We start from the raw sequence: 26,532 nt of genomic DNA, 5'->3' as shown, positions 1-26,532 counted from the left end.
AACCCGAAGGTCAAGACAAGTTCCTTTCTCGGCCGCAGTCGCAAGATCAAGAAGTCAACAGCGCACCCAACGCGACATCAACATATTTTACTCCTCGGCCGACAAGTTGGCACACCCCGCACACGACGGAAGGACGTAGTTAGCTCATAGATTACTCGACCTGCGCGCCACGTAGGCTTGGTAGCTTTTAGGGTCAACAGTGATGTTTAGCTATTTGCCTATTAATTACTTGCCTGACTAAAATTTGTAATTAGTCAAGTGTATGTATGCGAGACAATTGGATGTTTAATTGTTGTTATACATTAGTGTTAGTCTGGGATGGTCCTACATAAGAAAAGGAAATATATAATCTATCACTATATATTATTGCAGCAGATTCCACATCGTATAAATTTCAGGAATAGGAGCTAGAGAGTCTATTACTACATATTATTATAGAAGATTTCGCCTCATATCAATTTCATCAAGTACTCCTTAATTTTAAGAAAATTTAAAAAAATTAAAAATGCACTTTATAAAAAAATAAAAATAAAGGAAAAAAAAACAAAAAATATAAACTCTCTTGATTGTTGAAAGATGGAGTTGAATCTTAAAAGTCCTATAAAGAAACAGTACCCAATATATAGATTACTAGATCCCATGTGATGTGAATAGTTATACATTGGTTGCTGAGTCCAGACACAACGAGAACTGCATATAAATTACTTGCACATGATTTTCTCGCTGGACGTGTGAACGATCCCCCACAATGTAAGCAAAACGAACGGTTATTAATTCAAGAATTAATATAAGATGTCGGATACGACGATTTTGTCTCTTGGATACACAAAATGCACTTGAATTCCTCTTAATATTTTTGCAACTTCTTTCTCCATGGGTCTGCACTGGAAAATCATATATAATAATAGTATTCTTCTTTAATAAAAAAAAAGTGTTTTTCTATATATTAATATGTTTTTTTTTTATCACAAATGATCCTAAACCATAAAATGACAAAAATACCCTTCATTTTTGTCAAATCATTTTGGCCTATAGTTTATTAAATTGAGGGTAATTTTGTCATTTTCATTTTTATTTAACATAACTATTCACGGAATGACCAAACATAACTATTCACAGAAGAACTAAAATGATTGATAATGAACAATCTCATGGACCACTTGTATTGATTTCAAATCTCAATGATCAAAGTGAGGAGTTGTGTAAATTTCAAAGACCATTTTGGCTAAAAAACCTATTAATATTAATGCTTCTTCATCTATTCCTTTAGCTCGATCATATGCACATACATGATACGACACACACATAGGCCCTTTAAGGGAATGGATTCTTATGTTTTTGAAAGAAACAGGGATTAGTTTGGGACTCACTCTACATCGAACTTCAACAATCCGAACCTTCTATTTTGTAAGTCTCGATTCATAGATCATCCTTTCAAAAATTCAATTCAATTTGAAACCATTTGCATATTTAAGTATTACAACGGAATTTCATTGTTTCTTATAGAACAAAATTCTTTGAACTAAATTAGAAGTTGCAAATATTTCCGATTTGGCTAATATTTTGCAAGCAATGATCTATGAAGTGCAACTTGGAAAATAGATAGTTCGGATTGTTGAAGTTCGATGTGGTATAGGTCCCACAACTAATTCCTATTTTTTTATAAAAAGATGTATGTATGTGTGTGTGTGTATTAAATGGAGATGAGTTGTCAGGCCTATTTCATATTGAATTTTAATGATCTAAACTATTTTGTAAGCCTCGATTCAAAGATCACCGTAACAAAAATTTAATTCAATCCGAAATCATTTACCTGTTTAATTATGACGATGAAATTTCAACGTTTTCTTTGAACAAAGTATTCATCAATTTCTTTGAACTTAATTAGATGCCTCAAATATTTCTGATTCGGATAATATTTTGTAAAAATGATATGTGAAGCGCTATTAAAAGTAAGATAGTTCGAATCGTTAAAGTTCGATTTAATGGACCCCACAACTAATTCCTATTTTTATAAGAAAATGGAGATCCCTTTCTTTTATATATATATATTTACTTAAGAACAATGGAAATATAATTTGCTAATTGAATGAGACAATCTAAATGTCATTTCTTATAATGGTAACTTTAAGGTATTGAAAGGTTAGAGATCTTCTAGCAAATACCTTAAATGTGGGGGAATGTACCCGAGTGTTAGCAAATTACTTTTTAAGTCCTAACATATGTTTTGAAGGACTTAGCGTTGGAAAACAACTACTCTTGAATGAAATAGAATTTCATAAATGGAAGTAGTTAAATGATTCCTATACTTGGAAATAACAAGTGGGGTATTAATGCAGGATACACTTACTAGGAAGTCACCTATCTTGAGTGAAGAATGAGGCCGTTCCTGTGAGAATCTTTTGAAGGGCTTAGTTCTCTAAGAGCACTCATGAGAAACCAAGAATTGTTCAAGGTCAAAATGAACACAACTGAGCAACCACGAAGTGTTTGGAAGGATATTGTGTGATTACTATTGTCTTGGTTTACACTAACAGTTGAGTAGTTCAAGACATCGCGTTCACTGATTAGCCAAGTAAATCCGATAATAATTCACTACGGAAGGTTCAAAGCCAAAAGCCACCTATCCCGATATGGTACTTTTCCTACTGAATTCTCTCTCTAGTGCCTACATTGTCATTTGCATGGTATTGAGTCAATTTCCACTCATGTGGGGGATTGTTGGAAAATTTAATAATATTATTATTATATTAAATTTATTAATTGAATGGAAATTAGAAGTGGAGCCTTTTGGTAGAAAGATATGTCTACTTAAATGTAGGGGTGGGCACGGTGCGGTTCGGTGCAGTTTCGAGGAAACCGCAACCGAAATCAAAACTTTTTGCGGTGCGGTGCGGTTTTAAAGCCAAAACTGAAATGAAACCAAACCGTTTGGTTCGGTTCGGTGCGGTTTCAAACGGTTTCGGTTTGGTTTTTGAGAAAAAATGTACAATTTAAAATATACACATGTTTATGCATAAGACGGTCTTATTTTCCTTGTATATTAATTAATGAATATGCAGCAAAATTGCACCAAAAACAGCAACAACAATGCAGCAAAAAACAGCGGCAAAACTGCCAAAAAAATACAGCCAAACTGCATAAAGAACTGCATGTTTCATTAATCAAATCTGACCAACTTCAATCCAAGTTTAAAACTTTTAATTAACACCATACTCTTCTGCTAAGGCATCAGGCTGTCTTCAAGCAAAAGGTACAACACCATTTCAATTCCAAAATTTGTTTTTCGTTCTTAGTCAAACACCACATTTAACTATAACTCAGCAAACACAGAGTCAACGACATAGGTAAACCTGGTTAATGAGACTGTGAAGAAAACCACTCCTCTGCTCGATAAAAAACTAAGTACTCCCTCAGATGTTCGATAAGCAGCCAAATCAAGCAAGCTTGAGCAAATAAAAACATAACAAAAAACAGTAAGATGTTCACAGAAGACAAAGAACACATCCATGACAAACCACATAAAAGGACTTCATGGTTTCTCATTAAATTTCTTTGAGTTAAGAAAGAATTACCATTCCCCAGCAAACCATATCATTATAATCTTAATGGAAATTGAAACAGAAACTCGAGGTATCACTGTATTAAAGAACGAAAAAAAAAACGCCTAAATCTGATCCAAATTATAACGTCTAACCAACACTCTGAATTGAAGATTTTATTTCGAAAATGGAAGCAATAAATTCAGAAATTATCTTTCAAGACCCAAACTTCTTTTTGAGACAAATAACTAAGAAATTATCTTACCATATTAGCTGGTAAGCAGTGACTCGGTGAGGTCGCAAGGCAAGGTAGAGATTAAAGCAAGCAGTGACTCAGTGAGGTCGCAAGGCAAGCAGTGACTCACTCAGTGAGGTCACAGTTGTAGAGGTAGAGATGCAAGCAGGCAGTCGCTCGCAGAGGCAGATGCAGAGATGCAAGCAGAAGCAGCCAGGTGACCAGGTCGCAAAAGCAGAGGCAAAGATGCAAGGCGCGTAAGTAGTCAGACTCAGGAGTCGAAGTGCAAACCCAAAATCACAAAACCAAATCTATAACCTAGTTGAACTAATTAAAAATTTAAAAGTTTAAAATATAACATTTATTTATTATATGGTGCGGTTTCGGTTTCGGTGCGGTTTTGAAAACCCGAAACCGAAACCAAACCGTTTTGTGTGCCGCGGTTTGGTTTTGAAACCGCAACCGTTTCAAAACCACAAAACCAAACTGTTTGGTGCGGTTTGCTTCAATTTGTGTTTCGGTTTCGGTTTTCGGTTCCAAGTGCCCACCCTTACTTAAATGAAGTGTTGCAACTTTTGACTCTTCATGAATAGTCACATGCTTTCCAAAAAGGTATCTCACAATCTATAAATAGGGATACCCTCTATAATCATTGTAGAACTTTTCATTATACATACATATAGTGCATTAAATTTTAGAAAGTCTATTAGAGTCCATATGAGAGAGTTTTCAACACAATCGTGGTTCATGGAGCCTTGTGATTTGGAGTGCTACTATTACAAGGACGTGTTCGTTGTATCTTTGGAGACATGCGCCGATCAACCATAAGCACCGTAGTGGGACGTAAACTTGTCTTAAGGACAAAGTGTCCAACACTTGCCTCGACCGTATTTTCTAGGTTTTTCTAATCCATTATATCATGTTCATTTTGCATTGGTCACTCATGTGCATGCATTACTTTGATATATAATTGCATAAATTATTTCTTGATTTTCCATGTAATTTAATATAGCAATTAGACCCAATAATTCCAATATATGAAGTAGTATTCAAAAGAGGAAGAAGAAAAATATCCCACTCGCTGTTCTTTGGAATTTGGAAACATGAAAGTTCCATGGACAGTAGTTATTGGATATTTTGAAGGATAAAGAAATTAAAAGAAAAACAATTGTTAAAATTTTAAAGAGACAGGTCAAATAATCTAACAGCTTTATTGTTTTCAACTTAACCATGTGTAACTTAAAAGGTGTAGGATCTTAGATTCCCCACTAAGGTTCCTTTTTTCTTCCAAAACTTTGGTATTCTGCACCATTCCCCTCCACCGTAGTTACCCAACAATAATAATAAAGCTTTATCCTATTAAGTGGGGTCCGTTATATGAATCTTAAAGCGTCATTATGCTCGGTTTTGTTTCATGCTCCATTAGATCCAAGTAGTTTAAATCTTTTCTTAGAGCCTCTTTCCAAGTCTTCCTCTATTCCTTTGATCCTGAATCTTTATCCCGTAATCACATCTTCTAACCAATGCTTCTATAAGTCTTTGTTTCCACCGTCTTACAAAGTTATTATGCATTCATTTTATTTTTATTTTTACATAATAAAATTTAAATTCATAGTGAAATTTTTTATGTAACCGTAAATGTCATGTTGTTTTACTAATCTATCTATTATAACAAGAGTGAGCAATACATATTTATATTTCAAGCTCTATATATATATATGTATGAATAATATACGCTTATACCAATTAGTATCAGTACATAACAGTGTTACAGTAATGTTTCTCTGTACTGGCAATGGGACAGCTACTTAATTGGACGTGTGAACGAACCGGGGTAAGACTTTCTCCGTTCTTTCGCATGCAATATATATTTAACATAGGTTCGAGTTTTATAATCCCTCATGTCCTACAAATTATACAATAATACTGGAAGGAGGAAATGGATCTCATCTTACACATTGAAATTAATGCCAACGGCGGAGGAGAGGGCATAAGAAATGGCCCGCAAGACCCTCTTTGTTTCAATGACGGTGCATGTGACTGGTAGCGTATATGTGCTCCCTCCCTTCCTCCGAAGTCCAATAGCCTCACTAGCTATATATATATATATATATGTATGAATGCATTACGTCTCATTCCATAGTTTCCACTCTGGTTCTTCACGTTCGACATTTCGATTTCACTTAGCCTTCCCCTCCTCTCTTGGCACTTGTCTCAGCCAGTACTAATTGCTTGCTAAAAATAATATTCTTGGCCATGGCCATGTCTAGGGTGGTGGTGTTGTTGGCTCTGTGCATGTTTCTGGGGCTTGTTAGCGCACGCACGTTGGGCAATCCCTTCCACGTTCAAGGTCGCGTCTACTGTGACACTTGCCGATGCGGTTTTGAGACGACTGCCACGAATTACATTCCTGGTAGCCCTTCTAAACGGATTTGATTTTTGTTTATATGTTAAAACTTACCTGTAATGATAAGTAGCCTGGCATACATATTTTATGACCACATAATTAGCTCACTACGTTGTATGTCAATCAAATCGGATCAGAAAATATATATAGTTTCTTAGTGTACAGTATTATAACCGCTATTTTACTAAAATATTTATTTACATATTGTTTGTTGCGATGTGCTTGTTAGGTGCAAGGGTGAGAATTGAGTGCAAAGACAGGAACACCTTGCAGCTTGCATACAGCGTCGAGGGAGAGACTGATTCGACTGGAACATACAACATTTTGGTTGAAGAGGACCATGAAGACCAAATTTGTGAGTCTGTCCTTGTTAGCAGTCCCATAAGTGACTGTAAATCGGCAGACCCCGGACGCAGCCGTGCGAACGTTGTAGTCACCCGTTACAACGGTGTGGTTAAGGACAAGCGTTATGCAAATAACATGGGCTTCTTCAAGAACGAGCCATTGGCTGGTTGTGAAAAAATCCTAGAGCAATACAAGAACTACGATCAGCAGGAATAGAAGAAGAGCTAGCTTCTTGTTAGTCCGTATGGCCTCACTTTAGAGTTAAGTGATGATGTTCTTTGCTATACGTGTATGCCTATCATTGATCTCAATGATGGTGTTGGTTTCTTTTCAACTTTGTTTAGTTTGTGGACACTAATGTTTCAATCTTAATGTTTCAATCTTTTCAACTTTCTCACAGCAGCTTTTTTTCAAAGCACAGCAATACCAAACCAGCCCTTACTTTGGTCACTTAATTTGTGGCTTTCAATATGGATCCAGCTTCATCTTTAAACCCAGTTTTCATAAAATAAAAAAAAGCCAAAGTTATTCACAAATGTCACTTATTATATAGACCTTCAAATATAACCAAGAAAATAGACTCAATTACCCTCAACAACAATGAATTACAAAAATGAAACATAAAAATGATAGGGCTTTCGTCAAGCAGGGATGTGATTAATATAGCTAGATTTGACAATTTCTTGCACGACCTGTTAATCCTGCATGAAGTAACGAGTTTCAGGTCAACATGTTAACTAATCGGGTCGCTATCTGGTAACAACATAATCCATAAACCCTAGATGTATATTTAATGGTCGATTGCTGTTTATAATTACTCTCCATTCTCCTCACCGGATTTCGTATTTTTAATTTTTTTTTATTTTAAAAAACATGATCTTTTAGTAGATCCTAGAAAGATGAATGGTTCGGTTGGCGATATGATGCGTTCGGGTGAAAACATCCATTTCCAATTATGGTGTGCGACCGGAATCCGCATTGGCTGGTAGATCAGCTCTGGATGGTACAACCTGATGCTGCCAACTCATTATTAAACTCTAGATTGAGAGAATGGAGAGCTCTAACCCTAACTTCGTTTATCGTGCCCTCCCAATCTTTATCGACAACCAGTATGTCCTTAAACCAATCCCTATCCTAGCAAGGAACATCCTGAATGTATGAATCCCAAACGGGACTAGGTCTGGCTAAGAAATAGTAGTGGTTGTCGAAACCCATCATGATAATAAGCAGCATTCTAAATTCTTGAGTGCCAAGGCCAGCCCCATACCAAAATTGGTTTAGCAATTCAAAGCAGGTGATGGGTTTGAAGGTTGCTGGAGAAATATTGGAGATGACAATGTCATAACAAAAGGCAAGATACTTTTCAAGAAATCAGAGAGAGGGAAACGAAGGCCCAAGTCTAAGAACCAAGGATAAATTTTGGTGCAGGGACGCTGGGGATCAAACGGTGCTGGGAGCGTAGCATGAATATCGTGGCCTGACTCCCACCAGACTCTACATTGGCCTAAGAGATCCCGATGGTTTTCAACAAAGGTTTGGCTTTCCTCCTAATTGCGAACCTTCATTGGAGGAAGATTGTAAGGCGTAATCCTAGGTGATTTGGTGCTCTTGCTTGAAGACGCCATACATAAGACTTTAAGAAAACAAGGAGAATTTTGAAATCGGTACGAAAAGAGAGTTGGAGCCTTTTTTGTGACAGTAGGTGATTTGAAGGTTTTGATAAAGTGGAAGGAAAAGATTCGAGGATATATAGGTTTCATTGGGGAGAATCATTTAATAGTCGAATCCAGACCAACTCGCTTTGGGATTAAACAATCTTTCGGTTGGAATTTATGAAGAATATCGAAGAAAATTTCTTCTTTTTCGTGTAACGCCACCATGGTAAAGTCTCATCATTACACACTTTATGGCACAATATTGAAGATCGCATGTCTAAATCCAAAACGTCACCATTTCAAGGCCCAAAAATCGGATTAGACACAAATAAAGATTGAAGACTAAAATGGTACGTATTTCAGCTTACTTAGAAATGCATGATCCTTGGATAACAATCCATTCTCAAAGGCAACGAGTTGCCTCTTAGATGCATTGATAAGGGCAATTATAGCACCATGATTTACCAGGATCGGATTAAGGCTGATTCGAATACAGTTACCTCAGAAGCCTGGTCATGGACTCACTAGCTTCAGACAGAGCTGGATCAGACAGAGTAGTGGTGCCACCATCACCATATTATGGGACAATAGACGGAGTCCTAGTGACTTCGCTGGATAACCACGCTTGTTCAACAAGACCCCCGATCTGATCTTGATACAGACCCAATCAGATGGAGTTCTTACAATCTAGGAATTAACGTACGCCACAAGTAATCAGACTCCTAAGAGGGTGCAATATCTACTTTTAGATATCTTTAGGATTCTCCCTGCTTAGAACTAGGAATTTATCCTAAAAAGGTCTCTCTCCTAAAGGTATCAATACATCCATCTAGGCTTCATCTCTGGTAATGCAATCTAAACACTTCAATTTTCTTGCCCACTGTTTGAGTCTAAAATTATTCACTAACTTGATTCTTGGAAAGCCTTTAGTCGACACCCCCTTCCCGCAGTCTTGGGCTTGCTCATGGTTGTTTACTGTTTTGCGGGTTGCTCGAGTTTGTGCACAATCACCACTCACAATGGTGTGCGAATTTGGTTCCAACAAGAGCCTTTTAGGATAGAATCTTGTTCTAAGCTGGGAGAATCTTAGATGATATCTGGAAATAGATATTGCACCCTCTTAGGATTTATGATTACTTACGGCGCACCTCAATTCCTAAATTGTAGGAACTCCAAGACGATTTGATTGAGTCTATATCCAGATCAGAGCACGTGTCTTGCGGAACAAGCATGGACATCGAGCGAAGTCGCTTCGTCTTCGCCATTTACCTCGGAACAGGATGATGGTATCACCACTGCTCTGTCTAATCTAGCTTCGCTTAGAGTTGTTGAATACATGACCTGATTTCTGAAGTAACTTTATTCAGATCAGCCTTACTCGGGTTCTTGGAAATCATGGTCCCACACCGATAGCTCTATTCGTCGGGCAAACCTTGTTTCGTCTGAAAAATTTGTGTTTTCGTTGAAAAAGGCTTCAAGCAACGGGTTTTGCTCAACTAATCTTTCCCAGTGAACTTTCATCGACTAAATTTCATAGCGAAGTAAACCACTTTGACCCGACAAAACCTTTTTGACTGGCAATGTGGTTTGTAGTGGTAATAAATTGTTTGCGATTAACTCGTTATTTATTAGTTTCAAACCTATAGCCACTCATTTATAAGTGCAAAAAATTACTGCGTTTCACTTATAACTTGCTATAGTTATCTCTTATTTAGTCAAATTAGCGGTTATAGTACACAATGATTTGCAGAGAAAAGTCAGGTTATTGCGTGTAAAAAGCACTTCTCTTTGTGAATTAGATTAAAAGGAGCTACGACGTCATTACGCTAGGGGTTGGTAAAAAGTGGAGTTTTTGCCGTGGGGAAAACTGAACAAGAGATCCGCCACCTCTTTCCGATTCTGTGTTTCCCATGAATCCGAACTTCTTTTATGTGTTTTCAGTGAATTCAACTTTATGTAAATTTATATAAAAAAAAAACCCAATTGAATGACGATGTATGATTATTTTCTTGTTGAATGACGATGTATGATTATTTTCTTGATGATGGAATTAGATTCCATTCTCTTACTTTTTGTAAACTCTGCATTGTCAAAGAGGATGAAATGGTTTGGCTCTTGATGATGGGGTTTTTCTGGATATTATCAGAATAGTTGCCACGGCTTTCCGCCATCCTGTTGGAGTCATTCAGCTCCATGGTTCTGTTGGTGAGACTGACTCTGCTAGAAATTGCAGGCAGTCATCTTTCAGATTTATTTTTAAGAAGTTTGCGGTCGATGTTGGTTTGCTTAGAAAAGAACATTGTAGCTCTAGACAATGTAGACTGCATGTAATTCGTTCATCATCTTCTCAAGCTTCAACAACTGATCCAATTTTATCCACCTCCCACGGTATTACCAACAATGCTCAAAAGACATCAACAACAACAACAACAACAACAAAGCCTTTTCCCACTAAGTGGGGTCGGCTATATGAATCCTAGAACGCCATTGCGCTCGGTTTTGTGTCATGTCCTCCGTTAGATCCAAGTACTCTAAGCCTTTTCTTAGAGTCTCTTCCAAAGTTTTCCTAGGTCTTCCTCTACCCCTTCGGCCCTGAACCTCTGTCCCGTAGTCACATCTTCGAACCGGAGCGTCAGTCGGCCTTCTTTGCACATGTCCAAATCACCGGAACCGATTTTCTCTCATCTTTCCTTCAATTTCGGCTACTCCTACTTTACCTCGGATATCCTCATTCTCAATCTTATCCTTTCTCGTGTGCCCACACATCCCACGAAGCATCCTCATCTCTGCTACACCCATTTTGTGTACGTGTTGATGTTTCACCGCCCAACATTCTGTGCCATACAACATCGCTGGCCTTATTGCCGTCTTATAAAATTTTCCCTTGAGCTTCAGTGGCCTACGACGGTCACACAACATGTTGGATGCACTCTTACACTTCATCCATCCAGCTCGTATTCTATGGTTGAGATCTCCATCTAATTCTCCGTTCTTTTGTAAGATAGATCCTAGGTAGCGAAAACGGTCGCTTTTTGTGATCTTCGCTAAATTGCTCCGGTCATTAGTGTGGATAAGTATATAAATGGATAGAGATAGGAAAGCAAACACAAGATGTACGTGGTTCACCCAGATTGGCTACGTCCACGGAATAGAAGAGTTCTCATTAATTGTGAAGGGTTTACACAAGTACATAGGTTCAAGCTCTCCTTTAGTGAGTACAAGTGAATGATTTAGTACAAATGACATTAGAGTACAAATGACATTAGGAAATATTGTGGGAGAATGATCTCGTAATCACGAAACTTCTAAGTATCGGAGTGTGGTATCATCTTGACTTGCCTTATCTGTCTCATAGGTAGATGTGGCAGCTTCTCTGGAAGTACTCTTCCTCCATCCAGGGGTGGTATCTTTAACTGGTGGAGATGCACAAGGTAATGTATCAATTTCACTTGAAGCTTACTTGTAGTTTCAGGCTTGGTCAAGCGCGATACAAACCATGTAGTAGGAGTCCCCCAAGTCGCCGAGCTAGGGGATTTGCTGAAAGAGGTGACAGACAAGGTAAGCAATCAGAGCTCCGGCTGATTGTTCACCTTCTCCCCATCTTGCAGCAGCATGAAGGATAAAGAGAAGAAAAATGAGAAGAGATGATATGGGATACTTTTGCTTTTCAAGAAGTAACTTTCCACAGGCTTATTCTTGAACTGAGCTGGAGGGTTTTCTGGTTTCCTCCAGAGTATAAGGCCGACTGAAGAATTTGAGGGTCAAAACAAGTCCATCAAATCTAGAGTACGTTCGACCCTGCTGATATGGGATACTTTTGCTTTTGACAGAGTAATGGATGGATCGGCACGTGTGCTGTTACGCTTGTCTCCACATGCTTCCTTGTATCCTTCGCACTTGCCCTATCTGTTCCTCAAGCAGATGCGGTATCTTCCCTGGCAACATAAGATGTTGAAGATGAGTACTCGAAAGCAATGCCCGGTAAGTAATCAGGTAAGGGGTTCCAGGCTGTCAGTTCCTGGCTGGGAGCTTGATTTCAAGTGCTGACTGATTGCTCTCTTTCTCCTTGTCTTGCAGGTAAAAACAAGGCCAAAGGAAAAGACAGGGAAAAAGCATGATATGGGATACTCTTGCTTTTAACCCTGATGATATGAGATATTCTTGCTCTAGTATAGCTTGTTTGCAGAGGTATTATCGGGGGGAAAGAAAGCTGAATATTTCGAAAGGCTTCGTTGGGAGTGCCCTCTCAGATATGAGGAAGGGTTGAGCATTTTTGCAGGTCTGCCTGTCCGTTGGGGATGGAGGTCGACATATATAGGAGTCTCCCTAACAACAAGTAGTAATGCTATTCCTTTACCCTGCTTGGTCATAGCACGGTAGTGGGAGCTGCCAGCTTCACATGTTTTAACTCTGTCAGAGCACTTTGAAAAAGTGGTATGTGGTATCTGGCTCTCGAGATTCGGAGAACGATGCTTCTTCGATTTTTGAGAAAGCAATCATGGTGGGGGTCTGGCTCTCGAGATTCGGGGAGCAGTGTCTCTTCGATTTTTGAGAAAGTAATCATGTTGGGAGTCTGGCTCTCGAGATTCGGAAGGCGGTGCCTCTTCGATTTTGGAGTAAGCAATCTTGTTGGGAGTGATTTCTCGGATGTGAGTAAAGGTTGGGCATGTTTGCTAGTCTACCTTGCCACGAAGCACGGAGGTTGACACACAGGGACTTTCCAATTATCCAGCAGTGGTACTGTTCCTTTACCCTTGTGGGTAATAATATGGTAGCTAGACCTTCAAAATTTATGTGTCTAAACTTTGTTAGTGCTGTTTCTTTGCTATTCTTTTACCTTTCTTGGTCAGAGCGATGTAGTGGGAGCTGCAAGCTTCACGTGCTCAACTTTGGCAGAGACTTTGACAAAGTTATCTGTGGTACCCATGAGCTATTGTTGCGTGTGGGAAGTGGGTGATTGAACAGTAAGATTCATGTGCTTTCTACTTCACCAGAAGTCTTCGACAGAATGCCCATAATTTCCGCAAAGCTGAGTGTGCGTGTGACAGGTGCTGACAAGGCTAGAAAAGAAGGTGCCTCTTTGATTTCTGAGATCGGCCCTCGTGGTCTCTGAGCAGCCCAGCTTTTGAGAAAGCGAGCGCCTCTTCGATTGATTCGGAGAACGATGCCTCTTCGATTTTTGAGAAAGCAATCATGCTGGGGGTCTGGCTCTCGAGATTCAGGGAGCAGTGTCTCTTCGATTTTTGAGAAAGTAATCATGTTGGGAGTCTGGCTCTCGAGATTCGGAGGGCGGTGCCTCTTCGATTTTGGAGCAAGCAATCTTGTTGAGAGTGTTTTCTCGAATGTGAGTAAAGGTTGGGCATGTTTGCTAGTCTACCTTGCCACGAAGCACAGAGGTTGACACACAGGGACTTTCCAATTATCCAGCAATGGTACTGTTCCTTTACCCTCTCTTCGATTTTTGAGAAAGTAGTCATGTTGGGAGTCTGGCTCTCGAGATTCGGAGGACGGTGCCTCTTCGATTTTGGAGCAAGCAATCTTATTGGGAGTGTTTTCTCGAATGTGAGTAAAGGTTGGGCATGTTTGCTAGTCTACCTTGCCACGAGGCACAGAGGTTGACACACAGGGACTTTCCAATTATCCAACAGTGGTACTGTTCCTTTACCCTTGTGGGTAATAATATGGTAGCTAGACCTTCAAAATTTATGGGTCTAAACTTTGTTAGTGCTGTTTCTTTGCTATTCTTTTACCCTTCTTGGTCAGAGCGATGTAGTGGGAGCTGCAAGCTTCACGTGCTCAACTTTGGCAGAGAACTTTGGCAAAGTTATCTGTGGTACCCATGAGCTATTGCTGCGTGTGGGAAGTGGGTGATTGGACAGTAAGATTCATGTGTTTTCTACTTCTCCAGAAGTCTTCGACAGAATACCCATAATTTCCGCAAAGCTGAGTGTGCGTGTGACAGGTGCTGACAAGGCTGGAAAAGTAGGTGCCTCTTCGATTTCTGAGATCGGCCCTCGTGGTCTCTGAGGAGCCCAGCTTTTGAGGAAGCGAGCGCCTCTTCGATTTCTGAGATCGGCTTTCGTGGTCTTTGAGCAGCCCAACTTTTGAGAAAGCAAACACCTCTTCGATTTATGAGATCAACCCTCGTGGTCTCTAAGCAGCCCAGCTTTTGAGAAAGCAAACGCCTCTTTGATTTCTGAGCAGACGCCTCTTCGATGTCTGAAGCTCCGTCGAGTGCAGCTTTTTATAGGGGCTGGCATTAAGTTCCAAAGCACACTTGAATCTCCACCAGTAGAAGCTCCATTCTTGCACTTCTAAGATCTTGATTTGTCCGACCTCTTCTCTCTTCAATACCTTTGAAAATGTCTGGCCCCTCCGACCGTCGTTTTGACTTGAACCTTGTTGAAGAGGCAGCCCCGCCTTCTCCAGACAACATATGGCGCCCATCCTTCGTCTCCCCTACTGGTCCTCTTACCGTTGGGGATTCCGTGATGAAGAATGATATGACCGCTGCGGTGGTGGCCAGGAACCTTCTCACTCCCAAAGATAACAGACTACTTTCCAAACGGTCTGATGAGTTAGCTGTTAAGGATTCACTGGCTCTCAGTGTTCAGTGTGCAGGTTCTGTGTCTAATATGGCCCAACGCCTATTTGCTCGAACCCGCCAAGTTGAATCATTGGCGGCCGAAGTGATGAGTCTCAAACAGGAGATTAGAGGGCTCAAGCATGAGAATAAACAGTTGCACCGGCTCGCACATGACTATGCTACAAACATGAAGAGGAAGCTTGACCAGATGAAGGAAACTGATGGTCAGGTTTTACTTGATCATCAGAGATTTGTGGGTTTGTTCCAAAGGCATTTATTGCCTTCGTCTTCTGGGGCTGTACCGCGTAATGAAGCTCCAAATGATCAACCTCTGATGCCTCCTCCTTCTAGGGTTCTGTCCAGTACTGAGGCTCCGAATGATCCCCCTCCGGTGCCTTCTCTTTCTGGGGCTCTACCGACTGCTGAGACTTCTCCTAAGCAACCTTTGTGAATGCTCCATCTTGTTTGTTTATTTTGACTCATGTATATGTACATATTTGTAGCTTATCGGGGATATCAATAAATAAGTTTTCCTTTATTTCAACGTATTGTGTTAAATACACCAAAGCCTTCTTCGCTAAGTTCTTTGAATTTTCTTTTGTTGAAGCTTGTATGTTGAAGCTTTCTGAGTGGAGCATGTAGGTTGGGGTAGTGTTCCCTTAATTTTTCGAGTGAGGAAAACTTCTCGGTTGGAGACTTGGAAAATCCAAGTCACTGAGTGGGATCGGCTATATGAATCTTAGAACGCCATTGTGCTCGGTCCTGTGTCATGTCCTTCGTTAGATCCAAGTACTCTAAGTCTTTTCTTAGAGTCTCTTCCAAAGTTTTCCTAGGTCTTCCTCTACCCCTTCGGCCCTGAACCTCTGTCCCATAGTCGCATCTTCTAATCGGAGCGTCAGTAGGCCTTCTTTGCACATGTCCAAACCACCGTAACCGATTTTCTCTCATCTTTCCTTCAATTTCGGCTACTCCTACTTTACCCCGGATATCCTCATTCCTAATCTTATCCTTTCTCGTGTGCCCACACATCCAACGAAGCATCCTCATCTCCGCTACACCCATTTTGTGTACGTGTTGATGCTTCACCGCCCAACATTCTGTGCCATACAGCATCGCCGGCCTTATTGCCGTCCTATAAAATTTTCCCTTGAGCTTCAGTGGCATACGGCGGTCACACAACACGCCAGATGCACTCTTCCACTTCATCCATCCAGCTTGTATTCTATGGTTGAGATCTCCATCTAATTCTCCGTTCTTTTGCAAGATAGATCCTAGGTAACGAAAACGGTCGCTCTTTGGTATTTCTTGATCTCCGATCCTCACCCCTAACTCGTTTTGGCCTCCATCTGCACTGAACTTGCACTCCATATATTCTGTCTTTGATCGGCTTAGGCGAAGACCTTTAGATTCCAACACTTCTCTCCAAAGGTTAAGCTTTGCATTTACCCCTTCCTGAGTTTCATCTATCAACACTATATCGTCTGCGAAAAGCATACACCAAGGAATATCATCTTGAATATGTCCTGTTAACTCATCCATTACCAACGCAAAAAGGTAAGGACTTAAGGATGAGCCTTGATGTAATCCTACAGTTATGGGAAAACTTTCGGTTTGTCCTTCATGAGTTCTTACGGCAGTCTTTGCTCCTTCATACATATCCTTTATAGCTTGGATATATGCTACTCGTACTCCTTTCTTCTCTAAGATCCTCCAAAGAATGTCTCTTGGGACCCTATCATACGCTTTTTCCAAATCTATAAAGACCATGTGTTTATTCTTTTGGGTGACTCAGCGAGTTCTCTGCTAATTCTTGTGGCTACACTCTTGTTTGCAGGTGAAAGTTCTTTGATCTTAATTCGTCATGGTGAATCTTTGTGGAATGAGAAGAATTTGTTCACCGGTTTTGTTGATGTGCCTTTAACCAAGAAAGGTGTTGATGAAGCAATAGAAGCTGGTAAGAGAATCAGCAACATCCCTGTAGATATGATTTACACATCTTCGCTTATTCGTGCACAGATGACAGCTATGCTTGCCATGACTCAACACCACCGCAAGAAGGTATCTTTGCTCAATTTTTGAGATTTTTATTTGCACAAATTTTGCCTTTGAGATGCTGAATCCTTACTATGAAAAGGAGTAATGTGTTAAGTACATAATTGGTTCATTGATCAACACATGGAGGGTGTTAAGCACCAATATGTTGGTGTATATGAATATCATATTTATGGCAGGATTTGAACATAGTTTTAGAGATAACATATATTTTAATTTTAGAGATAACATGTATTTTGTTGTCGCCATCCACTGATTTATAACGTTTATGTATAGAACACAGTCAAGTGTTCATTTTGAGATTAGAAAATGTTGTAGAAGTTCATATGAACCTTTTCAACAAGATCTTCAAATGTTGACATTCATATGAAGTTATATCCATTTTTATTTGGTATCCAGACTTTTGACGTTTTGGATCTAGACTTTTGACTGATGTTGCTTGGAACTATCCACCCAAATGTTCTTGTTTCATGCTTTTATCTACCACGCAGGGACTTTTAGAGACCTCTGTTGCCTGTATGATGTGGATCATAGAAAACCAGTATAATGCATATTCTGGAAAATGATGATTTTTGTTGATCTGGTTCCTTAGCTCATTAATCTATACTCTTTACAATGCTAACCTTGAGGTTTTAACAACAAAACATGTATTAGCTACTTAAACCATGGAGGTCAGTTTAAACGTCTTGCCGCACTCACAAGCTTGTTACCATGATTATGATCTGGCAGGTTGACTGTACAGGTGATTTAATGTTAATTGCCACGCAATAATGTTAAACAGTGTTACAAGACAGATTCAAAGGAGAGAGGGCAAGCAAGCCGACTTTTGGCCATACCATTTAATATCTAGAATTCTAGATATTCTAACGTTATGCTTACCTTATGACTTTGACTGCTTTTTCTTAGAGAAAGACATATAAACTATTACTTGAATATCAAATTCACAAAAACATGTATGCTATGCTTTTCAGGTGCCAATTGTTGTGCACAACGAGAGTATACAGGCAAAAACATGGAGTCAAATTTACAGTGGGGATACTAAAAAGCAATCAATTCCAGTTATAACTGCTTGGCAATTAAACGAAAGAATGTGCTTTCTTATTCTTTTAACTTATCATTGATTCCTCTTAGATTTGACAAAATTTGAGAAGATAGCATTACCAGCTGTTGTATTCTACAGGTATGGTGAATTACAGGGTCTTAATAAGCTGGAGACAGCTGAAAGATATGGAAAAGAGCAAGTGCATGAGTGGCGTCGGAGTTTTGATATTCCTCCCCCCAGTGGTGAGAGTTTGGAAATGTGTTCTCAAAGAGCTGTAGCCTATTTTAAAGAACAGGTAGGCAGATAAGTTCCAATATCTGATTTTAACATACAATTCCCATATAAAGCTGGGTATATGTTCTAGGGGTTCAACTCATGTTGATGTGTAAGTATAAAGGATAATATTGTAACTACACTATCTAGAGATATTACTTAGTGGTTAAGTTTTCTGTTAGATTGTTACTTTTTGCTTGTCTAGTGGTTACAATATACTTGTATATAAATACCCAAAGTGTAATATTATTTCTTACGAAATGAAATCATATTTTACATAATATGGTATCACCCGCCCTTCTATCTCACGACTCCTCTTTCTTCGATCCCAACCGTCGCGCTTCCTTTTGCGATCTTCTTTGATTTCTTGCTCGTAGCGTGATCTTCGTCTCTAATTTCTTGATCGTTGTTTGTGTTCTTCGATCATCCGTCATCACTATCTGTCCATGGCGACCTCTGCATCTCCTTCGTCGGAATCGGTTTCTCCGACTGTACCTTCAAACCCTAATTCTTCCGTTTCTTCCTCCATTACGATCCAAAACATTGGATCCATGGTGTCGATCAAGCTCACCACCACCAATTGCTTAACCTGGAGTGCTCTCTTTGCTCCAATTTTTCGCCAGTATAATCTCACTGGTCTCATTGATGGATCCATGGCGGCGCCGGCTCAGTTCACTCTTGATTCTTCAGGAAATCGCATCCTTAATCCTGCCTATGTTTCTTGGTATGAGAATAATCAGAATATTCTCATCTGGATCAACTCTACGCTCTTTGAATCTCTCATTCCTTATACTGTCGGTGTGAATTCAGCTCATGAACTTTGGGCGAAATTGGAATCCAGACTTGCCACGGCTTCTCAATCCCACATTCATGAGCTTCGATCTCGTATTCGTAATCTTACCAAAGGTGAATCCACTGCTACTCATTATCTTCAGCAAATTGAGGCCATTGCTGATGCACTTGCTAATGCTGGTTCTCCGGTTGAAGACTCCGATTTGATCTCGGTCACTCTTCATGGTCTTCCTCCTGAGTATGATTCGTTTGTTGATGCTATTCAATTTCGCCTTGGATCCACCACAATTGATGAACTACATGGTTTGCTCCTCAGCAAAGAGATCCAGTTGGCCAATCGCAAGAAAAGTGGATCTGATTTATCATAGTTTCAGGTTCTACAAACCTCTGCTGGTATACTTCCACTTCCTGCATCAAACCCTAACTCTCAAGCCTTTGTTGCTCAGTTTTCTACCTTCACTAATCAAGGTCATAGACTGGATCGTAATCACAATTGTGGCAGCTTCAATCGTGGCAACTCCTGATTCTTTAACAATCAAAGGTCAAGTAACTTCAATTGTTTTAACAATACTAATCAGCGTTCTAATCGTTGAGGTCGAACTACTTTCTCTTACAATAAGAAGAATTCTTGTCAAATCTGTCATCAGTTTGATCATGAGGCTTGTGATTGTCCTCACCACATGAATCCGGCCTATGGTAGCAAATCTTCTCATTCACTAATAGTGGCAAACACATCATCCTCCACTCCTACTTGGATTGTGGACTCTGGAGCCACTTCACACATGACCAATTCTTATGCTACTCTGCAAAACCTTGAAGCTTATATAGGTCATGAACAAGTGTACATTGGTGATGGCAAAGATTTGCCCATCACTCACTCTGGTTCTACTATTTTGCATACTCCCAATAGTGTGTTTCATATGAATAAAGTCTTATATGTTCTTGCTTTAAAACACAATCTTTATCTGCAAATCAGTTTCTAATTGACAATCATTGTTCATTGCATCTTTATCCATCCTACTTCACTGTGAAGGATGTGTTTTAAAGGACTTGTTCAACATGGTTTCTATCCATTTCCATTCTCCTCGTCAACAACTGGTTCTCCTAAAGCTCTTATTGCCTCTGTGACAGCCTCAAGAGATCTCTGGCACAACAGATTGGGTCACCCTTCTGTGAAGATTATCAATAAACTAGTCTCTCAATCTTGTATTTCAGTTTTACCTAATGCTGCTAAGTTTTTCTGCTCAGATTGTGCGTTAGGCAAATGCTCTCGGCTTCCTTTTGTATCAACTATTTCTACAACTAGCAAACCTTTAGAACTCATTCATACTGATGTTTGGGGCCCCTCACCCATCACATCTTATCAAGGTTTCAAGCATTATGTCATTTTTGTGGATGACTATACAAGATATTGTTGGTTCTATCCCTTGAAAAACAAGTCTGATGTACTGTCCAATTTTATTCAATACAAATCTATGGTTGAAAATGCTTTGTGCACAAAGATTATTGCCTTAAGGTCCGACTCTGGTGGAGAATTCTTGAGTACCTCTTTCTCAACTTTCTTGGCTCAACATGGCATTTAGTGGAGACTGCTCGAACCCTTTTGGTAGCTTCTAAAGTTCCTCACATTTACTGGGTTGAGGTCTTTACCACTGCAATCTATCTCATCAATTGATTGCCTACAATTTCTAGATCATCTCCTTGGGAATCATTGTTTCATCGTCCACCCAATTATGTGTTTTTGAAGGTATTTGGCTGTGCTTGTTTCCCTTGGTTAAAGCCTTATACATCCTCCAAGTTGGATCCTAAAAGCAAGGCTTGTGTCATTCTTGGCTATAGCTTGAATCACAAGGGGTGCAAGTGTCTTGATATTGCCACCCAAAGACTGTACATTTCCAGACATGTTTTGTTTAATGAATCCAGCTTTCCTTTTCATCATATATTGCCTCTCACACCTGCCACAAATTCACCTTCTAGCTCCGATCCTCCATTCCTTCAACTTTAACCTTTACTTTTCATCCTTCCCCTACCACTTCACCTATCACTTCACCTATCACTTCCTCAATACATCTTTCCACTTCACCTTCACCTTCTTCCTTACACTCTGCTCCTTCCATCACGCCTCTTCCAAGTCCAGCTGTAGCAGTCTCCGAACCTATAACCACCAACCTCACCAACCCATTAACACTCATTCAAAGCAAACAAGGTCCAAATCGGGAATTTTCAAGCCTAAAGCCCTCACCGCCACTAAACACCCCTTACCTTCTCATCTTTCAGTAGATTATCTACCTACAACCAATCTTCAAGCTTCAAAGCATCCTCATTGGCGCAAAGCAATGCAGGAAGAAGTCACTGCACTTCTCTCTACTGGAACTTGGTCCCTTGTTCCTCAATCTTCTTCACAGAATGCTGTCAGATGCAAATTGGTGTTTTGTATTAAGAGAAAACCTGATGGTACTTTCGACCGGTATAAAGCTTGGTTAGTTGCAAAGGGTTTCAACCAACAGGAAGGTCTTGACTATACAGAAACATTTAGTCATGTTGCCAAACCAGTGACTATTCGGCTTCTCCTTACTCTTGCAGCTCAGTATGATTGGTTCTTAAACCAACTTGATGTTAGTAATGCCTTTTTACATGGTAGCCTATCTGAATCAGTGTTCATGCACCAATCTCCTGGTTTTGAAGATTCTACTAAGCCTTCTCATGTGTGTCACTTGCACAAATCATTGTACGGTTTACAACAAGCTCCGAGAGCTTGGTATGAGAAGCTACATGGGGCTTTTCACTCTCTTGGATTTGTAGGATCTCATAGTGATCATTCTCTGTTCGTTAAAAAGGCTCCCGATTTGGTTTTCATTCTCATCTATGTGGATGACATTTTGGTCACTGGTCCTAATGCTGGAGCATGTAAACAAGTGATCCAACAGCTCAGTTCTTTATTTCCTATCAAAGATCTTGGAGCTCTACATTACTTTCTTGGCATTGAAGTCAAACGATCTTCTTCAGGTATCTTTATCTCTCAGACCAAGTATATATTGGATTTGCTATCCAAAGCAAATATGGCGCTAAACCATGCAGTACACCCCTTAGCACTTCTAAACTTGATCATGAGTCTCCTCTACTTGATAATGTAACTGAGTATCGTTCTTTAGTTGGTGTTCTCCAGTACCTTACCTGGACACGACCATATCTTAATTTTGCAGTCAATTTTGTCTGCTAATTCATGCACAGCCCTCGCATTTCTCATTTTCAGGCTGTTAAGCGTATTCTCAGGTATCTTAAGGGTTCCATCAATCTTGGCTTATGGTTCTCCAAGTGTTCTACTCCTCCAACTCTCACTGCATTTTCTGATGCTGATTGGGCCGGTTGTGCCCTTGATCAAAGATCAACTGGAGGTTATTGTGTTTTTCTGGGCAACTCTTTAATTAGTTGGAGTGCTAAGAAGCAACCAACGGTAGCTCGCTCCTCCACTGAGGCTGAATACAGATCACTTGCAAGTACTGCTTTTGAAATTACCTGGATTTGTCAATTGTTGGTTGACATAGGATATTCCTTACTAAGAATCCAGTTTTTCATATCTCTTGCTATATCTCTTGCTAAGAATCCAGTTTTTCATGCTCGGACAAAGCATGTGGAAATCAACTATCACTACTTCGAGAAAAAGTTTTGGCCAAGCAGATTTCTGTGCATTTCATCTGCACTCAAGATCAGGTGGCATACATCTGCACTAAATCTCTTTCCAAGTCCAGTTTTCTGTATCTCCGTGACAAACGCTTCGGATTCCTCAGTTTCGTTTGAGGGGGGATATAAAGGATAATATTGTAACTACACTATCTAGAGATATTACTTAGTGGTTAAGTTTTCTGTTAGATTGTTACTTTTTGCTTGTCTAGTGGTTACAATATACTTGTATATAAACACCCAAAGTGTAATATTATTTCTTATGAAATGAAATCATATTTTACCTAATAGTAAGTACCTGGACAAAAAATTACATTGCAGATTGAACCACAACTACAATCTGGAAAGAACGTTCTGGTTGCTGCCCACGGAAATTCATTGAGGTCTATTATTATGTATCTCGAGATATTAACTTCTCAAGAGGTAACAAACCATACTTCCAAAATTTCATACCACCTATGAATATTTTATAGGGAACTTGAACGAAAAGCTCCAGGTACTGTTCACTTTTTACACTAAAAAGTCAATCCTGGTACTATTCACTTTACCCTTTATTTTGTCCTTATCATTAAAACTCAAAGTTTTCAAGCCTTTTTCATTAGGTTTCCTTATTTTATATTAGTAAAAGTAATTGTCAGTATTTCATGTCAAACAGGTTATTAGCTTAAGAGTTATCAACCGGAGTACCACTGCTCTATATTTTTAAGGAGGGAGAGTTTATGAGGAGAGGAAGCCCAGTTGGACCTACAGAACCTGGTGTTTATGCTTATACTAAGGTATTAATTTTTCTGCTCATATAAGTTGTTGCAATCCTGAAACCTAGCTTGCTGTGTGTATCCTTACATTATAAGCTATAACGGTGTTAATACCTTCAAATTCATTTCAATTATTTGGGGCGTTCGAGGAAGTGGGGTAGTGGGTTCATTCAAACAATCCCAAGTAGGCAGAGGTTTGGAGACTGTTCAGGCTATATATTTTGAAAGCTCTTTTATCAAAAGAGCCAGGGTTAAGCTTTACTTGAAAGGGTTAAGGTATGAACACTGGTTTCAATTCAAAATTTGAACTTTTATAGGCAAATTAATCTTAAAATTAATTGAAAATTCACACTACTTTTTGCTCTGGTTGTAATAGTCCTTGACTTGAGCTGTGGCCAATTGAATTTGATTATTAGATTTTCTTTATCTTTTAATAATATTAAATGAGTTGTGCCTAGTAGGGTTCTTTCGTTCTCATGAAAAAATTCCCCCTAGAGCCGCACAATGCTCATGTCCCCAACCTGTTTCCTTCCTCTACTGTACTGTGCCGATTTCAGTCGTGCTCGTTCCAAAAAAAAGAGGCATATAGTCTTCGTGTCTACTCTTTCACGAAGTTGCTTTAAATTTATATATTACTTTAGTCTTGTCATGATAATTTGAACATGGCTCAACACTGTTTAGCCAAGGCAGTAAAAGGTCACACATGTCCTTCAGAATTTGTCATCATTAAGTGTATGGGAAGTGATTTATGCACGTCGCTTCTAGTTTTGGCCCTCAGTCCTCTGATTTATTAAATCGAATGGCTAGACAAATGGAGGGTGTGCAGGAGGGGAAAAATCGGTTGCAGAAGGCATTTCAGCAAGACAAAGGGAACAATCAACTAAATGGGTTTTTTTTGAGTCTGGGACAGATCCAGGAAGTCTGAGGTGGGTTATAGCCCATCCTAGTATTAAGAATTAGAAACAAAGCTAGTTGAGTTCCAGCCAATCCAATTCATATCTATGATTAACTTGTTTCTTCTTCAGCATTGCTTGTTTTATTCTTCATAATACTCCAATTTGTCTTCTACTAGTATTCTTGTAATATGGTTTATAATTTTGTTTCTAAATTCTAATTTAGAGATTTTTCAGTCAATATCTACTCTTAGGCTTTTATTGGGGTATAGTTTTAATTTTGGTAGTGGATATAGCCCATAGAGGGAAAACTGGTTCCGCCGTGGAAAATTGGCTTAAAAAATTAAGCCCACATTATTTTTGAATCTTGGACCTGTCCCTTGTTGGGAGATCAGGATAGTAATTCAGTTGAAATAAAATTGTCTCTGATACTCTGATCTGTGTTTGGTTGGCACAAGAAGCAATATTAGATGTCAAAACAGGTCTTTTTGGGTCAATCTACGACGGTGATGAATTTGAGAAAATTACTTTTTTATATTTATATTCCCTTCTGTTTTTCTCTATGAATCTGCTCTTTTGTTGCTTAATCTTAGCAGTCCAATTTTTCTCCTTTTCAAGTCATCATTACTAGATGTACAGTTTAACTGTGTTTTACGTTGAATGTCAACCTTCAATTACGCACGAATTGATTCCGTGGTCCAATATTCATATGATGCTAACCTTTGTTGTATTCATGCACTCACTTATTTATTGGCCAACTTGTACGATTCAGTCTCATCTCTGCAGTTGGACCATTATTTCGCTCATATATTCTTGTTTTCGCAGGGGACGACCTATTTTTAGTTGTTCGGGCTTTTCCAGAGTTTATTTGTAATGTGCAGATCTGCGGTCACTAACTAAATGCAAGACATTGTTGTAGTGCACAGGCCTAACGTTGAAAGACTTAAGAAAAGCAAGAAAAACCACAGATCATATGTATACCGTTGAAGCTTGAAACTTATATGTTCGAATGTGGGCGTGTAGAAAGGGTAACAAAGGACATGGTATAGTATTGCTGCTATTTCTTAGTTTAAATTACACTAAACTATCATTGCACCACAATTTCATACCTCATATTTTAAACATTGCAGTATCATTACGTCTCTCTTCTCCGACGAAACCCAACGTCTCTCGTTATCTCATCTTCCAATATATATCTCCTCGTGTTCCCACCGCCTCCCTCTTAAAAAATCCAAAGTTGCCGCCGGCTTACCCGAAATGCGCGGCCATCCCCTGTGACCAACTCAAAGTCGCCTTCCAGGCCGTCAAGCTCTATATCGCCGATCGAGTATTTATTCGATCGAACATTCCCTCAAGCAGGGAGCCGGAGCTCAGCAGTTTGACAAACCTTGAGGAATGGCTGGGGCTCCACGGTGCCGTTTTGGAGGGAAGGCGAAAATATTGGGGAGATCGACCTCCTCCCTGGGCGCTTGGAAGGTCTGTGGTTGATGACCATGGTAGAGAGAGACTAGTAGAGGCCGATGAGTGCACGGCGTGGAGGGCAGGTGGTGAGTGCCGAGACAGAGTAAAAGTCGAGATCATGCTCTTGAAAATGGCGGATCCTCATCACATTGATACAGCTCTCATAGTCTTCCTCCTCGCACACATTGCCTGCAATTCTCTCTCCTCACATCGCCGAACGGATTTCTGTGAAATTTTATAATTTTTTGGCTTCTGGCTTTTGCTTTTGGTGTGGATTTGTAATTGAATTTATTGGTTTTTTTTTTTGGTGTGGATTTGTTATGGAATGTATTGGTTTTGAAGGCAGATCTGGGTTTGTATGTAATGTGCTCTAAAATTTTGATGAATTTTGCAATTTTTGAAGTCTTGAAAGTTACATGGTGTTGTTTCATGTTTTTGGTGAAGGAAATTTGGCTGTGTTTAAGGAGGACGAGGAAGAAGGGGGGACGGAGGAGGGAGTGAAGGAGGACCAAGGGGAACGACCGGTGATCTGGAGAGATCGAATGAGAGAGTTTTTGCTTAGGTTAAATAAAAAATTAATAATTTATTAATATTTAATTAATTTCTTTATTCCAATTGGCAATTGAGTGGGTCCCGCTCTTGCCATGTCACAATTTAACAACCAAATTGATAGAAAATATGACATTTCAACGAATTTGATAGACGCATATTTATGCGACTTAGTTAACTAGTTTTCTTGCATTTACGTTATTAGTTCTTAGTTATTTTAGTACTTTAAGCCATTTTCGTGTGTTTGTAGGTCCAAAGGGCTAA

General features: G+C 39.5%; 1 protein-coding gene and 1 pseudogene across 1 annotated transcript; both read left to right on the top strand.

Annotated features, from left to right (window-relative positions):
* The first annotated feature begins 5,897 nt into the window (after positions 1-5,897).
* Positions 5,898-6,904, top strand: LOC103411683 (protein DOWNSTREAM OF FLC-like). Its single transcript, XM_008350318.4, has 2 exons — positions 5,898-6,190; positions 6,414-6,904. The coding sequence occupies exons 1-2, from the start codon at positions 6,034-6,036 to the stop codon at positions 6,743-6,745; spliced, it is 489 nt and encodes a 162-aa protein (XP_008348540.1). The 5' UTR covers positions 5,898-6,033; the 3' UTR covers positions 6,746-6,904.
* Positions 6,905-10,286: 3,382 nt separating this feature from the next.
* LOC103443959 (2,3-bisphosphoglycerate-dependent phosphoglycerate mutase 1-like) lies at positions 10,287-25,347 on the top strand (annotated as a pseudogene).
* The last annotated feature ends 1,185 nt before the right edge of the window (positions 25,348-26,532 follow it).

This window comes from Malus domestica, chromosome 15, assembly GCF_042453785.1.
Source record: "Malus domestica chromosome 15, GDT2T_hap1".
In the NCBI taxonomy this organism is placed as follows: Eukaryota; Viridiplantae; Streptophyta; class Magnoliopsida; order Rosales; family Rosaceae; genus Malus; species Malus domestica.
Note: the sequence above shows the minus strand (reverse complement) of the source record. Positions and strands in the feature narration are given on the sequence as shown.

Excerpts from the sequence above, each read along its gene's own strand:
- LOC103411683 (XM_008350318.4), top strand. The coding sequence starts at position 6,034 with ATGGCCATGTCTAGGGTGGTGGTGTTGTTGGCTCTGTGCATGTTTCTG. Across the intron at positions 6,191-6,413 it reads TGCCACGAATTACATTCCTG|GTGCAAGGGTGAGAATTGAG; the intron begins GTAGCCCTTCTA and ends TGTGCTTGTTAG.